General features: G+C 43.8%; 1 protein-coding gene across 9 annotated transcripts in view; it reads left to right on the plus strand.

The window, feature by feature from the left end:
• AKAP9 (A-kinase anchoring protein 9) overlaps positions 1-18,068 on the plus strand; it is a 171,989-nt gene that overhangs the window by 152,169 nt on the left and 1,752 nt on the right. For 8 of the 9 annotated variants that reach the window (XM_066239573.1, XM_066239574.1, XM_066239576.1 and 5 more), the window contains 11 exons: positions 1,517-1,736; positions 2,783-2,933; positions 4,811-5,479; positions 6,066-6,274; positions 6,585-6,690; positions 9,961-10,143; positions 10,542-10,742; positions 11,822-12,054; positions 14,342-14,427; positions 15,905-16,034; positions 16,507-16,646. In XM_066239573.1, coding sequence (XP_066095670.1) covers positions 1,517-1,736; positions 2,783-2,933; positions 4,811-5,479; positions 6,066-6,274; positions 6,585-6,690; positions 9,961-10,143; positions 10,542-10,742; positions 11,822-12,054; positions 14,342-14,427; positions 15,905-16,034; positions 16,507-16,646 — 2,328 coding nt within the window. The remainder of the gene's footprint in view (positions 1-1,516; positions 1,737-2,782; positions 2,934-4,810; positions 5,480-6,065; positions 6,275-6,584; positions 6,691-9,960; positions 10,144-10,541; positions 10,743-11,821; positions 12,055-14,341; positions 14,428-15,904; positions 16,035-16,506; positions 16,647-18,068) is intronic. The other variant, XM_066239580.1, reaches the window with a different exon arrangement.

The following is an 18,068-nucleotide window of genomic DNA, read 5'->3' on the forward strand; positions in this document are numbered from 1 at the left end:
TGAATTAACATGACTGTCTTCTAAATTCAAGTCATTTCTGTCTCTTAATGTCAATAATAGGAATTGTAATATGACATGATTAACTTTAATAAAAAATTTTTGTTAAAAATACATTTATGGTAGAATAAAGTGTAGAGTAAAAATCTCCTCTAGAGTTGCCTTAACCCTAACGTTTAATAACAACTGTTAATACCCAGGTGAATATTTCTTCAGACCTTCTCAATGTGCATATGTATGTAAGTTCATATTTTTCACAAAAAATGGGATCCTGATGAATATTTCCATTTGTTTTCATTATAACAGGAATGTAGCAAGGGTTTAATTTTATTTAATTTTTTTTTTTAGAAATTAAGTTTAATAGGGTGAAATTGGTCAATGAAAATACATAGGTTTCAGGTAAACTTAGTTTGAACTGTTGATTGTGTTGTGTGCCCATCACCCAGTTTTTAAAGGAAAAAAACATGATTCAAATTGGGGTTTGGACTTCCCGCTTCTCTAGTCAAGTTCCTAGGGCCTGTCTGCGGAAGAGGACGGCCCTCACCAGCCAGCAGTGCCGCTCACGCGTCAGAGTTACAGGGCAACGCCGGGAAGCACTTTGTGTGGCTGTCAAAACCCATTGGAATTGTTTAATGTGAACTATGGAAATTCTGAATGAACAAATTCAGGTTTTTATTTACTAGTATTGGGTGAACACAAATAATTTTATTTCACATCTTGTGTCCATTTATATATTCTGTTAATCTTTTGTCATCCTTATATATTTATTATTCTGAAATCTTGGCCATTTAGGACTGTGAGGAAAATATGCATTAAAAATACAGTGTGTCCGTAAAGTCATGGTGCACTTTTGACTGGTCACAGGAAAGCAACAAAAGACGATAGAAATGTGAAATCTACACCAAATAAAAGGAAAACTCTCCCAGTTTCATACCTATTCAGTGCAGTTCGATGTGGGCTCACGCACAGATTTTTTAGGGCTCCTTAGGGGTTTCTCCACCAAACTGCCAGTTTTCTTCAACTGCTTATCCCACCAAGTAATGTTATTCCTATGTGGTGGCGCTTCGTTATAAACGCGCCGATATTCACGTTGCACTTCGGTCACAGATTCAAATTTAGTGAGCCACAGAACACACTGAACTTTCCTCTGTACCGTCCCCATCTCGACTGGCATGGCCGTGGGCTGCTCCGCTGTATACACGGTGTTGCGTCATCATCTGCGCATGCGCACATGCTGCCACATCATCCTACAGAAACTGGGAGGGTTTTCCTTTTATTTGGTGCAGATTTCACATTTCTGTCGTCTTTTGTTGCTTTCCTGTGACTGGTCAAAAGTGCACCATGACTTCATGGACACACTGTATTTATTTATATGAATTGCTAACTTTTGGGACTGTAATAATTTCATTTGCTTTGTAGTAATTACCTAAACTACAAATCAATTCTTATCAACAAAATATTAATAAACCAAGTGTGAGTTGCTAGAACACACTTTCAATACGAATCGTTTCCCGCTTAGAGCTCCTGGAGTGTGACATCCAGCAGAAGCAGTCCCAGATGCTGGAGGTGCAGGCGGAGCTGAGCAGTGTGAAGGACAGGGCCGCAGAGGTGCAGGAGCAGCTCAGCGCTGAGAAGATGGTGGTTGCCGAGCTGAAGAGTGAACTCGCACAGACCAAGCTGGAACTGGAAACAACACTGAAGGCACAGCACAAGCACCTGAAGGAATTAGAGTCATTCAGGTGTGCCAAGCTTCCTTATTATACACCTGTGTTAGTAAAGAAATTGGGATGATTTTTCTCAGATGTTGTGCAGATCTTGCAAAACTATGACATTATACATGATGTTTAAAAAGCATGAAATGCCCTGGCCATTTGGTTCAGTGATAGAGCGTCAGCCCATCATATGGACATCCTGGGTTCCATCCCTGATCAGAGCACACATGAGAAGTGACCGTCTGCTTCTCTCCCCCTTCCTTTTGCCTTTCTCTCCCTCTTCCCCTCCCACAGCCAGTGGCTCGAGTGGTTTGAGCTTTGGCCCCAGATGCTGTGGATAGCTCTGTTGATTCAAGCATCAGCCCAGACAGGGGTTGGCAGGTAGATCCCGGTCGGGGCACATGCGGGAGTCTAGGAGTCTGTCTCTCTATCTCCCCTTCTCTCACTTAAAAAGAAAGAAAGAAAAGCATGAAACTGTTATTTATAGGAAGAACCAGTGGAAAGGAGAACTCCAAATGTTTCCAAATAAGAAACTCATGATTAAGTATTGGCATATTCTCTACTGTGGCTTCCGTTCTAGTTGAGATCTCTATATAAGATAAACAATTTTGACCTTTATTTTGTTTATTTGACCAATTAATTTGAAATGGCATTTATGATCTCAAGAGAATTTATGCTTCAGTTAGCTAATATATGCAAAGTGCTTTAAAAAATTATGCTTGTAAAAGGAGTAAGTTTGTTGGTGTAAATACTGAGATACTCTGCTTGCTAAGGACATGTTACAAGCACAGTTCCTCTGAACACACAAACACATGGTATTTCTCATATTTAGTAAAAGAAGGAAAATTTTTTTATGTTATTTTGTAATAAGTTGTTTGCAATGATAAATAACTAGTTAGAAACAGTTAAATTGAGATGAACCACAGTCAAAAATCTTTAATCTTTACATGGTTTATATGTTCCTATTAGCTAGTTTATTATGTCGTTTCACTTTTCATTGGAAGCTGTACTTTCTCTCTTTCTCTCACCATATAGTCAAAGTACTTTTATGGAAGTTTGTCTCTCTGATTTAGGTTGGAAGTTAAAGATAAAACAGATGAAGTACATTTGCTTAATGACACATTAGCAAATGAACAGAAAAAATCCAGGGAGCTCCAGTGGGCCTTGGAAAAGGAGAAAGCCAAGCTGGGACGCTGTGCAGAGCGGGATAAGGAGGAGCTGGAGGTATTGTTATCTCCGTCTTTCAATACCTGTGGAAAATCCAAAACGGTAGAGATGAAATAGGTTGTTTGCTGTGTTGAATACTATTATAATGTTATAACTATACTAGGAAATGCTAGTAATGTGATGTTTTTTGTTTTGCTACATCCAGGGATAAATACAGACTGTTCTCTTGTAACATGTATTGTGGGATATGAATTAGTGCATGTACAATTTCATAAATAGGACTGTCATGTCAGTTTAATGCAGAAGTAGTTTGAGTTCCTGTTACCTCCTGGGGAAGAGGAGCAGTGATAGTTTTCTGAGAGCAGGAGTCCCTGCTACTGTATTTTAAGAAAATTTAAAATGAGTCCCTTCACTCTGGGCTCCGTCCTAGTCTTGCGTGGCTCTCAGCTCAAAGCATTTGGTCCTGCACACTGTCCCCACTTGAATGGTAGCCCCATGGGCTCAGGGCTCTCTGTCCACATGAATTCAGGACTTGCTAGCTCTGTGCTAAAGTCTGTGTAGCCAGCATTTCTGCCCTATTATTTTTGAGGGTTTTGTTAATATCCACCCTGGTATCCTGCAGGCTTAGTGAGCTCTCTGCCTGTCAAGGGCATGTCATCTCCTCAGATACTGATTACTATATTTTTATCATTACAGATTTACAAAGGTTTTGAGTAGTTTGCCCCTAACCCTGATTTCCTCTAAGTCCTATTATATATTATTAGTAAGTGATATCGGAAAACACAAAGTTTTTCAGGAATTCATATCACATTATACCAGAAATATTTGTATTTTTAAAGGTTATTATCTCTAGAAGAAATATACCCTGCGCCTGACCAGGGTATGTGGCAGTGGCAAACTGGATAGAGCGTTGGCCTGGGATGCGGAGAACCCAGGTTCAAAACCCCGAGATCGCCCTGGCTGGTTGGCTCAGCGGTAGAGCGTCGGCCTGGCGTGCTGAGGACCCGGGTTCGATTCCTGGCCAGGGCACACAGGAGAAGCGCCCATTTGCTTCTCCACCCCTCTGCCGCGCCTTACTCTCTGTCTTTCTCTTCCCCTCCCGCAGCCAAGGCTCCATTGGAGCAAAGATGGCCCGGGCGCTGGGGATGGCTCTGTGGCCTCTGCCTCAGGCACTAGAGTGGCTCTGGTCGCAACATGGCGACGCCCAGGATGGGCAGAGCATTGCCCCCTGGTGGGCAGAGTGTCGCCCCATGGTGGGCGTGCCGGGTGGATCCCGGTCGGGCGCATGCGGGAGTCTGTCTGACTGTCTCTCCCTGTTTCCAGCTTCAGAAAAATGCAAAAAAAAAAACAAAACAAAACCCGAGATCACCGGCTTGAGCATGGCTGACCATCTTGAGCAAGGGGTCTCCAGCTTAAGAGTGGGATCATAGACATGACCCCATGGTTGCTGGCTTGAGCCCAAAGGTCGCTGGCTTGATCTGATCAAGGGATCACCTGCTCTACTAGAGGCCCCCAGTCAAGGTGCATATGAGAAAGCAATCAGTGAACAACTAAGATGCCACAATGGAGAATTGATGCTTCTCATCTCTCTCCCTTCCAGCCTATCTGTGTCTATCTGTCTCTCTCTCTCTCTCTCTCTCTCACACACACACACACACACACACACATCCTGTTTCATATTTGTAAACTGGATATGGTTATTGTCAGGAGAGAAAGTATTATTTAGCTTAGATGTTTTTTGTTTATATTTTTTTGATGAAAACCACCTAGCTGTCCAAACAATTACGCTCTAACCACTGAAAATTTAAGTTAATAAACTGGATAATCAATGCTGTTACCAAATACTACCAATTTAGTATTAATAAAAGCACAATTGTGTACTTATAAAGTACTTTTAATAGTAATAGATTCTTAATATCAATTTCTTCTACAAGGATCTGAAATTTTCACTTGAGAGTCAGAAACAAAAGAATATTCAGCTAAATCAACTTTTGGAGCAACACAAACAACTACTGAACGAATCACAGCAGGAAATAGAGTCGCAGAGAGTGCTACATGATGCCCAGCTATCAGAAGAACGAAGTCGAAACTTAGAGCTTCAAGTACTTCTGGAATCCGAGAAAGTTCGGATTCGGGAGGTGAGCTGCACGCTGGACAGGGAGCGGGAGGTGCGCGCGCAGCTGCAGCCAGGCAGCGATGACAGCGGGCAGCCCCGGCCCCCCCTGCCCTCCGAAGACCTTCTGAGGGAGCTGCAGAGACAGCTGGAGGAGAAGCACAGTCGCATAGTCGAGTTGTTAAATGAGACTGAGAAATACAAACTGGATTCTTTGCAGACAAGACAGCAAATGGAGAAGGATAGGCAGGTTCATAGGAAGACGTTGCAGACAGAACAAGAGGCCAACACGGAGGGACAGAAGAAAATGCATGAGCTCCAGTCCAAAGTGGAAGATCTTCAGCGTCAGCTGGAAGAGAAAAGGCAACAAGTCTATAAGTTAGACCTTGAAGGGAAGCGACTGCAAGGAATTATGCATGAGTTCCAGAAGCAACTGGAACGAGAAGAAAAACGAGAAAGTAGGAGAGTTCTATATCAGAATCTTAATGAGGTAAATTGACAATTTAAAATATTTTTTAATGAATATTGCAGCTCACCTGACCTGTGGTGGCACAGTGGATAAAGCATCAACCTGGAACACTGAGGTCGCAGGTTCAAAACCCTGCACTTGTCTGGTCAAGGCACATATGGGAGTTGATGCTTCCTGCTCCCTTTCTCTCTCTCTCTCTCTCTCTCTCACTCTCCTTTCTATGATAAATTAATTAATTAAAAAATATTGCTGCTCTTTGATCATATAATTTTGATATTGGATTAAATTATTTAAATAACTATGGACAAATCACTTTAAAAGAAAATCTATAGAACTTTATTTTGGAATATAAATAATACAACAGATTCTCGATTAACATTCTTTTCAGCTTTGTTCTGTTGTAACATTGATGAGATGCAGTAGGAACTTAACTCTTGTTTACATAAATAAGCCTATGGCAAAGTTGGTTTCGTTACTTTGTTTCACTTGAGGCCATAGAACCTAACAACGACATTAAATGAGAGCTTACTGTAAATTGTGTTCCCTTCAGAAAGAATGCTGTTCATTTATAATTACTGCTTTTTCTTTTTCTGTCCAAAATTGCCAGCCAAGCACATGGAGTTTAACTAATGATCGAACGAGAAACTGGGTTCTTCAACAGAAAATAGAGGGAGAAGCAAAGGAATCAAGCTATCCTAAACTGATTGAAATGAATGGAGGAAGAACTGGCTGTAGTCGTGAATTAGAAATGATCGAACAAAAGCTTCAACATATGGCTTCAAAACTACAACATCTAGCCCAGAAAGCCTCCAATCGGTTAGCCCTGTCTGCCTGACCTTTGGAAAGATCTTTCTTAGACAAGCTGGGCAGAATCTGCTTCTCACTAATAGTTAGCCAAGGGTGGGGAGTTGGAATTTTAAAGTTAATGCCTGTTTACATTAGGAGGTGGTATTTTCTAACTCCTACTCCTGAGAACAGGCGTGTTAGCCCCTTGCCCGGGGAGAGAGAACACTCAGTTCAGAGGAGAGGCGGTAGGCCAGCCGAGTGCTTGTCTGACCCTGATGTTGGTGCTCGTGACACCACTGAGAGGATGTTTTGACTTTTTGTCTTTTTTTTCTTTTTAAAGACTACAGTTTGAAACCGGAGATGATGAAGATTTCATTTGGGTTCAGGAAAATATTGATGAAATAATTTTACAACTGCAAAAATTAACTGGCCAGCCCGGCAAAGAGGTATGACTCAAAAAAAAACCCAAAGGCCCTAGCCGGTTGGCTCAGTGGTAGAGCGTCGGCCTGGCGTGCAGAAGTCCCGGGTTTGATTCCCGGCCAAGGCACACAGGAGAAGTGCCCATCTGCTTCTACACCCCTCCCCCTCTCCTTCCTTTCTGTCTCTCTCTTCCCCTCCCGCAGCCGAGGTTCCACTGGAGTAAAGATGGCCCGGGTGCTGGGGATGGCTCCTTGGCCTCTGCCCCGGGTGCTAGAGTGGCTCTGGTCGCGGCAGAGCGACGTCCCGGAGGGGCAGAGCGTCGCCCCCTGGTGGGCGTGCCGGGTGGATCCCGGTCGGGCGCATGCGGGAGTCTGTCTGACTGTCTCTCCCCGTTTCCGGCTTCAGAAAAATACAGGGGAAAAAAAAACCCAAAAATACTCTTAAAAATATGGAGAACAAAGATGTAATGGAAACTGAACCATTTGAAACAGGCACCATATTTTTTAAAGCATTTTAATTTTATCATTTCATTCAAATATTAATAAAACTGATTGTCTTACCCCAATAAAAGAGTGAAACTTGAGGGGAAATTAACTTTCATTGTCATTATTGAATAATTAAGTCACCCTCTTATATTATGATAACCAAGTTTTGTTTTTTGTTTTTTACAGAGACAGAGAGAGAGTCAGAGGGATAGATAGGAACAGACAGACAGGAACGGAGAGAGATGAGAAGCATCAATCATTAGTTGTTGTTTTTTTTGTTTTTGTTTTTGTTTTTGTCTTTTTTTTTTTTTTGTATTTTTCTGAAGCTGGAAACAGGGAGAGACAGTCAGACAGACTCCCGCATGCGCCCGACCGGGATCCACCCGGCACGCCCACCAGGGGCGATGCTCTGCCCACCAGGGGGCGATGCTCTGCCCCTCCGGGGCATCGCTCTGCCGCGACCAGAGCCACTGTAGCGCCTGGGGCAGAGGCCAAGGAGCCATCCCCAGCGCCCGGGCTATCTTTGCTCCAATGGAGCCTTGGCTGTGGGAGAGGAAGAGAGAGACAGAGAGGAAGGAGGGGGTGGGGGTGGAGAAGCAAATGGGCGCTTCTCCTATGTGTCCTGGCCGGGAATCGAACCCAGGTCCCCCGCACGCCAGGCCGACTCTCTACCACTGAGCCAACCAGCCAGGGCCCAATCATCAGTTTTTCATTGCAACACCTTAGTTGTTCATTGACTGCTTTCTCATATGTGCCTTGACCGTGGGCCTTCAGCAGACGGAGTAACCCCTTGCTCAAGCCAGCGACCTTATTGAGTCCAAGCTGGCGAGCTTTGCTCAAACCAGATAAGCCCGCGCTCAAGCTGGCGACCTCGGGGTCTCAAACCTGGGTCTTCCGCATCCCAATCCAACGCTCTATCCACTGCACCACTGCCTGGTCAGGCAGTAACCAAGTTTCTTGAAAGATTAGTCTGGCTGCTACCCTCAGCACTCTGTGAATGTTATCATTGTCTTCACAGTTGACTAATCTGGTCAATCTTTTCAGCCCTTGTCTTTCTTGACCTCTTTGGAGCCTTGGACACATTTTACCTCTTGCATCTTAAAAACCCTCTCCTTATTTTTGTATCAGTATTATCTCATCTCCTCCATTCTTCTGTCAGTCACCTTCATGAGGTCCTCTTTCTCCTATCTGAATATTATTTTCTCTAACTATACCTGTGAAAGTTTATTCATTCATGCAGCCTGAGTTTCTCAGTATATTTATTTATTTTTTATTCATTTTTAGAGAGGAGTGAGAGAGGGAGAGAGAGAGACAGAGAGAGAGAGAGGAGAGACAGAGAGAGATAAGGGGGAGGAGCTGGAAGCATCAACTCCCATATGTGCCTTGACCAGGCAAGTGAAGGGTTTCAAACCAGTGACCTCAGCATTTCCAGGTCGACGCTTTATCCACTGCGCCACTCAGTAGATCAGCGGTTCTCAACCTGTGGGTCGCGACCCTGGTGGGGGTCGAATGACCAAAACACAGGGGTCGCCTAAAGCCATCGGACCCACCACCCACCGGGGTCGCAACCCACAGGTTGAGAACCGCTGCAGTAGATTTATTTATTGAACAAATACTTACATTGAGCCCTACTATGTGTCAGGTATTATCCTGGGTTCTGGAGATAAGTAAATAAAATTGAGAAAAATCTCACCCTTGTGGAACTTATATATAGTGCAGTGGTCCATATTTATTTATTTATTTATTTAGTGAGAGAGGATGAGAGAGGGACAGACGGGGAGAGAGATGAGAACCATCAGTTCTTCACTGCAACACCTTAGTTGTTCATTAATTGCTTTCTCATACGTGCCTTGACTTGGGTGGGAGGGGTGGCTCCAGCCGAGCCAGTGACCCCTTGCTGAAGCCAATGACATGGGGTCATGTCTATGATACCATGCTCAAACTGGTGACCTCGGGGTTTCGAACCTGGGTCCTTGGCATACCAGGCCGACACTCTATCCACTGTGCCACCGCCTGGTCGGGCCATCTTTATATTTTCAATTCATTACTAGACATCTTTCTTTGGGGAATGTACCCCATAGGATCTTTACAAATACCCATAGGAACTTGGGCCCTTAGGAACTTTACAAATACATTTCAAACAGCATTCCTTTCCTTTTCTCTTTCCTGTCCCAAATCCACATTTCTGGTTATGATATCACTCAGTTTAGAAAGTTCAAGTCACCATAGAACACCTGCATTCACTGTTACTTGCACATCTGAGCAGTCACTAAGTCCTGTGCCTCTGCCTCCTAAACACCTGTCCTCTGTGCCCTAGTTACTGCCCTCATTCAGGCCTCCAGCATTCCTCACTGGGCTGTGTGGTAATTCCTGATGTGTCTGCCTGACACCAGGATCTGTCTCTGCTAATTGGATCTACTTTACACTGTTTTACCAAAGAAGTCTTTCTCACACGTAAATTTTGTTTGTAGCATGCACATGCCTAAAGCCTTCCATGGCTCTCCACTGCCTACATGTAGGGCTGTTATCCATAAAGCGAAGGCAGCCTTTACTCTAGCCTTCCGAAGCAGCTGTAGATGCCTGAAACCAACACACTCTGCTCAAGCCTTTGTGTCTTTACACAGGCTGTTCCTTCTGCTTGTTGTATCCTCCCCTGTCTTCTCTCCTGCCTGGTAGATTCTGCTTACTATTTAAGGCTTAATGCAAGCATTGCTTCTTCATGAAATTGTTGTTCTTACTGGCTGTCCTTATTTTGTATGAGTTATTTAAATGTTTGATTTTATGCAATCTTACAACATTTTATCTTTCTAGACTAACTTCGTGGCCCCAAGTACCACTTGTGGCTCATTGACTGAAAGACTACTGAAACAAAATGCTGAGCTGACAGGACATATCAGTGAACTGACAGAAGAAAAGAATGATTTAAGAAACCTGGTTATGAACCTGGAAGAACAGATCAGGTGGTACCGACAGACAGGAGCTGGCAGAGACTATGTATGTCTGTTTTTAACATGGCCACATAGTAGAAATACTGCGGTTACAGTTCCAGCTGTCTAGTTTTAATCTTTACCCCTGATAATGTAGAAATATTAACAATCTCATTCTTAGTAGGATTATTGGAAAATTTTATAGGTATGACAAAATAATAATAGCTAATATTTATTGTATTAGTTGCAAAATTAATCTGCTCAGCAGAGGATCTTATACTTAAAGTTACTGTATAATTCTTCAATATCATTGCAGATTAGAGATTGGCTTTGAATGCTCCCTTGTTTGAGGTTGGAAAGCTGAGACTTCTGTGTCTCCCAGCAATATTTTTAGTATGTTTAAAGGAGGTTTTTCTTCAGAGACTAGTTCATAAAAGTCCCTTAAGTAGGCTCTGGTCTCTGCAGCCTTCTAGGTTTTCATTCGGTGGTGGCGCCAGCGTTGAAGCCATCGTTGCCTCTGAAAAGGAAGTCTGGAACAGAGAAAAGTTGACTCTCCAAAAATCCTTGAAGAGGGCAGAAGCTGAAGTGTACAAACTGAAAGCTGAACTAAGAAATGAGGCTTTACTTCAAAATCTAAGCCCTGATCCTGAGCACGCCGCCATAAAGGTAGGAGACCTCTTCCGTCTACACAAATAACAAGCGAAGCTGGTTTCTGCTCTTGCCTTGTTTCTTTTCCCATTAACCTTAGTTCTACAGACCAGGATTTAGGTGGCACTCGGGCTGTGTCTCTAGGTCTTTATTCAGTCTCTGTCATGAATGCAGGTCTGTGGCTGGTCACAGGCACGCCCAGGTCTGGGCCAAGTTCAGCTCTGTTAATGGTCACATTTGGCATCACCTGAGCTCATGGCTCTACTTGCCACAGTCTCGTTCCTAATACACCAACGGAAGTTATCTTTACAACTCCCAACAAACACTCTGCTGCTGTCAGTGTTAGATCATCGTGCTCTGTAAGATGGTAAGCCTTCGGAATAGCCTCTCTGCTGACTAATAATAAATATTGTAGTAAAACTATCTTAATCGGTTAACATAAAATCCAAAACCAAAAGAAAGTGTTTGATACTCATTTCAGCTACAGAGTTAACATAAATTTGATTTGATTCTTCAAGGGACAGAAAACATTAATGATGAAAAAGTTAGATGAACAACCATAATAATAAAAGTAGCTCTATACAATTAAATTTACAAACAGACAATACTGGAATGACAGAAATTTTTACAATAAATATGGTGATTAGGGGCCAACATCCAAAATAAAGAGCGTAACTATACGAAGAGTTCAGATTCCATTTTCTAAAAGAGGTGGATGTAGATGTGGAAGGTGCAGGGTAATTCTCTGTACTTTCAACTTTGCTGATAAAGCAGAAAACAGTGACAGGGTACCTGTGATTGTTGTTCTACTATTATTACTACTACACCTATTTAAAAAATAAAATTTAGGTTATCTTCCTCTAGAGAACAATATGAATGACTTTCCTTCTGATTGATTTTTAAACAGAGAGAGAGAGAAGCATTGATTTGTTGTTCTACTTATTTTTGCATTCTTCAGTTGATTCTTGTATGTACCCTGACCAGAGGTCGAACCCACAACCTTGGTTTATTGGGACAATGCTCTAACCAACTGAGTGACCCGGCCAAGGCCTGACTTATTAGTAATGCCTTTATGTTCTTCCCTTTTTTAAATGTAGAAAATTTATGGAAAGTACCTGAGGGCAGAAAGTTTTCGGAAAGCTCTTATTTATCAGAAGAAGTACCTGCTGCTGTTGCTGGGTGGCTTCCAGGAGTGTGAGGACGCCACCCTGGCCCTGCTGGCCCGGATGGGGGGGCAGCCGGCCTTCACGGAGCTGGAGGTGATCACCCATCGTCCAAAGGGCTTCACCAGGTTCCGGTCAGCTGTCAGAGTGTCCATGGCAATTTCTAGGTAAGCTACTTAAAAGAAAACTCATTTTAATAGACTCTAAAAGGTTTAGTTATTGTTCGTCTCTCTTTTCTCTGCCTGCGTGCTCTGTCCATTCATGTGGTATGAGACATTTACTACACCATGCCTGCCCCTTCGTCAGCGTGCACCCTTGTAGAAGGACACCTTATGCTGTCCTCTAAGACCCGGGCAAAGGACTGTCCCAGCTGCAGGCAGCTGGTGGTTTAGGGTTGGCACATTCAAGCTAGACTTTCTTTTCTTCTTCTTCTTCTAAATTTGAATAAGCCCTTGAACTAGTTCAGGCATATAACTAAGGGGGCAGGAGGTTATTTAGGCTGTGATGTAATTCATTTTCTTCATTCCTAAAACCACCCACTCTTGGCCCCGCTACAGAAAGCCCTGGCCTAACTGCATTCTGACTTGAGGGAAGCCTTCAGGGTGCTGGACTTGGCTCCTGTTCTCATCATTCTCCTAGTAGTTCCAGTCTTGGAACTCTGGGACCTGTTCTGTCGGGTTGACGTGGAGTCAGGACTCAAACTACATTGGGGACCCGGCACCTGGGCTTCCCATGCTTTCCTCCCTTTATTCTGTAGGAGACAGGCAGTCTCAGAGGAGTTTGTTTTTGTTTTTGTTTTTCCATTGATTTGAAAGAGAGAGAGAAAAGTAGAGAGTGTAAGGAACATCAGCTCCTTGATGCACTTAGTTCCATCTAGTTGTGCACTCATTGGTTACTTCTTGTATGTGTCCCGACTGGGGATCAAACTCATGACCCCAGCATGCTGTGGCAACACTATCCACTGTGACACCCGGCTAGGGCCAGAATTTGGTTTTTAAAGTGCTCCTGTCGGGTCACATCTGATGCATCTTCAGCGGTTTACCCTTTTTTCTTTATTTTTTTAAAAATTTGACTTAGAATTTTATAATTAGAAGCTGTCAGAGATCACGTAGTCCAGAATGTCATCTCACAGATGAGGAAACTGGGGCAGGGAGATGGTACAAGGCCAATAGTAACTGAGTTGGGACAGCCAGCCAGCTCCTGTCCTCATCCCTACTGGCTCTCTAAGGGCTCCGGTTTTCTATCTCACCAGTGATCTGATCCTCCCTGCCTCTGCCACTGGGCGCTGTGGCAGTCACATGGTTCCTGTCCCTCCCGCATCACCTGGCACAGCTTAGTGAGTCCTAGGAGAGGCGTTGATGAAAAAGACACAGTCTCTGCCTAAGTCCCTACAGGCAGCTCACATCCTAGGGGGGAAGGCCAATGTGCCCATAAGTAGAGGACATGAATTGGAGAGGTCAGAGGAGTTAACTGTTAGTTTTGATTAGAAGAATTTGAGAAGTCTCCATGAAAGCCAGTTGCCATTGAAGGACTTTGCTCTATCTCCCTCTTTTTCTTTTCCTTACATGTTCATTATATTTTGATCCTCCTTAAACTGAACCTTGAACTGATTGGAATTAGGAAATCAAAATTGGTGCATCAAAAACTCAGGGTGGTGTGAGGCAGGCAGCAGCTTACGGCAGCTGGTCTGAGACATTACCACCGCGTTCCCCGCGGCCCCTGAATCACACCCCCTCCTCCTGCCTTCCCAGCGGCCTTTGCTGCAGCTCAGGTCTTCTTCTCTTCCGTTGTATCTGCCCTTCAGACTCCATTCTCTTCTCCTCTGTTCCTTCTCACCCTTTCTTTGCCCATCCACTCTTCTCCTTTCTACTTTTGCCCTCCATCTCTTGTGCCCATTTATCCCTAAACCAAAACTGACGTTAGCAACACGGAGACCTCTGGTGCCTCTGGGAAAGCCTGTTCTTCTGCTCTTGTCAGTTTTGCCAGAAACCAAGGGGATGTTTGCATAGTTTTAGATTAGGCAATCACATGATTTTGAAATTTTTTCTGCATTCATATTTAAATGTTTGACTTGATTTTTGTGTAAAGTGTGTATTTATACCCTACAGCAGTGGTCCCCAACCCCCAGGCCGTGGACCAGTACCGGTCCGTGGGCCATTTGGTACCGGTCCACAGAGAAAGAATAAATAACTTACATTATTTCCATTTTATTTATATTTAAGTCTGGACGATGTTTTGTTTTTTTTTAAATGACCAGATTCCCTCTGTTACATCCGTCTAAGACTCACTCTTGACGCTTGTCTCGGTCATGTGATACATTTATCCGTCCCACCGTAAAGGCCGGTCCGTGAAAATATTTTGACATTAAACCGGTCCATGGCCCAATAAAGGTTGGGGACTACTGCTGTACAGTACATATATATGCTGTAAAATTTTTTCTGGGATCTTTTTTAGAATGAAATTTTTGGTTCGACGATGGCATCGAGTCACAAGTTCTGGTTCCATCAACATTAACAGGGATGGTTTTGGACTGAACCTAGGTGAGATCAAAATAGAATTTTTTCTTCTGTTTCTGATTGTCTAAAATTGCTGCATGTGTTTAATACCTTCAAAATAATGTTGTATCCAAAGATAGAGAGAACCTTTATGGCTAACAGCTGAGGACCTTTCTGCTTTAAAGAGTACTAATAGCTCATTTTTGTGGAGCACTTAGTCTGCACAAGGCCCTGCTGTTTTTGTCTGTATTCTCATGTGTTCTCTGAATCCTGTGATGTAGGCACAATTACTGTTGTTATCACCTTACAGGTGACAAACTGAGGCCTGAAAAGCATTTGTCATTTGCTCCAGGATACCCACCAGGAAGTGGTGGGGCAGCATCGAATCCTGGCAGTCTGGCTCCAGAACCCCTCCTCACGACTGCATTTACAGCGCTGTTCTCAGTCAGATGGAAGAGTTCTGGTTGGAAGTGTTCACAGTTTAGCTAGGTTGTATAATAATGATTGACAGTTAAAAATCTCTTCCCTCTACACCTAGAAGTGGAAACAGACATTAGGGTTCAACACTTCAGGCATGAGGAGGGCAGATGTGCTCTGTCTCGCTGTTGCACCACCAGTGTGTCTTCTACCAGGCCCTTGAGCATGAGCGAGAGAAAGAGGAAATGCACTTGGTATCCTAAGCAGAGTGGTTTGAAATGTGAATCTAAGCTTACACAGACAGCTGGAATGTGTACCATAATGATTTCTGTGTTGTAAGTTAGTAAATCTTGATTTCAAGTTTTTTTCTAATGAAGTCGTACTAGAATGGCTTGGCTACATTAATCTAATATTTTTTTAGCCACATCATCTTTTCCCCTAAACCGTACACCCTCAGGCACCATTCACCCCACCTCTAGTTATGTTTGTTTGTTTGTTTTTTGTTGTTATTTTTTTTCTGAAGTTGGAAACGGGGAGGCAGTCAGACAGACTCCCGCATGCGCCCAACCGGGATTCACCTGGCACGCCCACCAGGGGGCGATACTCTGTTGCAACCAGAGTCATTCTAGCATCTGAGGCAGAGGCCATGGAGCCACCTCCAGCGCCCGGGCCATCTTTGCTCCAATGGAGCCTTGGCTGTGGGAGGGGAAGAGAGAGACAGAGAGGAAGGAGAGGGGGAAGGGGGAAGGGTGGAGAAGCAGATGGACGCTTCTCCTGTGTGCCCTGGCCGGGAATCGAACCCGGAACTTCCGCACGCCAGGCCGACGCTCTACCACTGAGCCAATGTTTGTTTGTTTTTTAAGAAAATACTTCAATTAAAGAGTTTATTTTCTTTGAGCTGTAGTTCTAGGTTAGCAGAAGTACTCATGTTGAAATATAAACAAAATAACAGTGTTTCTCTCCTGCAGCAAGAATAACTAAAAATAACTTTAAATGAGGCATACTATTGTACAGCATAGTAGTAATCTTTTGAGCCTTTCTGTTTTGTAGAAAATTTTCAAGGACTTGGTATTTCTTTTAACAAGGTATGTTTGAATTATCTTAGGTGCTGAAAAGACTGACCTCTTCTATCATTCTTCTGGGGGACTGGAGCTGTATGGGGAACCGAGACAGACTACATATCGCTCAAGATCAGATCTGGACTACCCTAGGTCCCCTTTACCGTTTCAGAATAGGTAAGAATTTGCTACAGCTTGCCTAGAGTAGTTGAATATGCTAATACCTAGTAGACAAGGGACAGAGTTAGGGCTTTGACTTCTTTTCATTAAAATGGCTAAATACATCTTCAGGGATATGTAATTTACATAATCAAAGGCTCAGAATCAAAAATAGCTTTTGAATTTGTAACTGATTTTCAAAGATATAAGAAACAACTGCTCAAGTGTTATTTAGTAAATGCTGTAGATTAGGTATTGGGAAAGTATTGACTAAAATTAATAATCCCTGGACATTATGAAAAAAAGCTCTTGAAGTCTGCATGACAAGCTGCAGTTATGCAGTCAGCATTATCACGGACCTGTGTGCGCAGGGAACACAGATCAGCGGGTCAGTGCTCTGCCTTTCGAGGGCAGGACGGAGGCTGGGGGGTAAGTTACCTGCCTTGTTTCTGGCTGATACGGATTCATGTTTATATTTTTTATATCATAGGTACCCAGGCCCTCCAGCTGATTTAAATCCTGCTTCCTTAGCATGTTCTCAGCTCCAGAATTATGATCCGGACAGAGCCCTGAGCGATTACATCACTCGGCTGGAGGCTCTGCAGCGACGACTCGGGACCGTGCAGTCAGGTACTCGGCCAGAGTGTGAGACAGGCCTGTCACTCCCCTTTCTCTTGTGGAAACTGCTTGACCTTCCTCATTAGGATAATCAGATCTTACTGTTCTGTGCATACACTATCAGGTTAGACTTAGGAATTTAAGTCAAGACCTGATTTATCACCCCAGATCCCACTGCTCCCCTAAAAGATTTCCTGCTGTCCTCATTCAGCAGATACAACAAAATGCCCAGTAAGCACCAAGTACTCTGAGGCTTACAGAGGCAGCTGGAGAACATGTCCTTAAGTAAAACATGCAGATATGCAGATGCGCGTGGCCAGGTGACAGGAGGGAGCAAGAGCTTTAAGCACTTAGTGCAGCCATTAATCATACTAGCACTGTGCTTTTATGTGTGATCCATAAAACCCATCCCAGTCAGGGCTTTGTAAAAAGTGACCTTTTGCCTGACGGGTGGTGGCACGGTGGATAGAGCATCAACCAGGGTCACTGACGTCCCAGGTTTGATACGCCAAGGTTGCTGGCTTGAGCTCAGGGTCTCCGGCTTGAGCAAGGGAACACTCTTGGCTGAAGAGTCCCCCTGCTCCTCAGTCAGAGCACATAGGAGAAGCAATCAATGAACAACTAAAGAGACACAACTATGAGTTGAAGCTTTTCATCTCTCTCCTTTCCTTTCTTTCGTGCACACACTTAAAAAATATTTTTTTTTCTTTTTTTTTTTTTCCTGAAGCTGGAAACGGGGAGAGACAGTCAGACAGACTCCCGCATGCGCCCGACCGGGATCCACCCGGCACGCCCACCAGGGGCGACACTCTGCCCACCAGGGGGCGATGCTTTGCCCCTCCGGGGCGTAGTTCTGCTGCATCCAGAGCCACTCCAGCGCCTGGGGCAGAGGCCAAGGAGCCATCCCCAGCGCCCGGGCCATCTCTGCTCCAATGGAGCCTTGGCTGCGGGAGGGGAAGAAAGAGACAGAGAGGAAGGAGGGGTTGGGGGTGGAGAAGCAAATGGGCGCTTCTCCTATGTGCCCTGGCCAGAAATCGAACCCAGGTCCCCTGCACGCCAGGCCGACGCTCTACCGCTGAGCCAACCAGCCAGGGCCAAAAAAACATATATATATATATATATATATTTTTTAATTACCTTCTATTTTTTCTGCTCAAAAACACACAAAAATTTCATACTTAATAGCAATGGATTCTCTGTTCATTGTGGGAAAATCTCTTTTCCCTTCAGTTCTCTCCTGAATCAGAGGTTTTGGATCATTTTAATTTAATGTTCTTTAAGTCAGCTTTTACATTTTCCTTTTGCTTTTTTAAAGAGTTTTTTTCTCTGCTATCCCAGGAAACTTTCATCCTCAGAGCTGGACTTTGGCTTGGTTTGGTCTGGTTTGTGCTTTGTTTTGAGTACCCAAATTTCATAAGACTCAGATTTTGAAGT

This window comes from Saccopteryx bilineata, chromosome 7 (assembly GCF_036850765.1).
Source record: "Saccopteryx bilineata isolate mSacBil1 chromosome 7, mSacBil1_pri_phased_curated, whole genome shotgun sequence".
NCBI classification, from domain to species: domain Eukaryota; kingdom Metazoa; phylum Chordata; class Mammalia; order Chiroptera; family Emballonuridae; genus Saccopteryx; species Saccopteryx bilineata.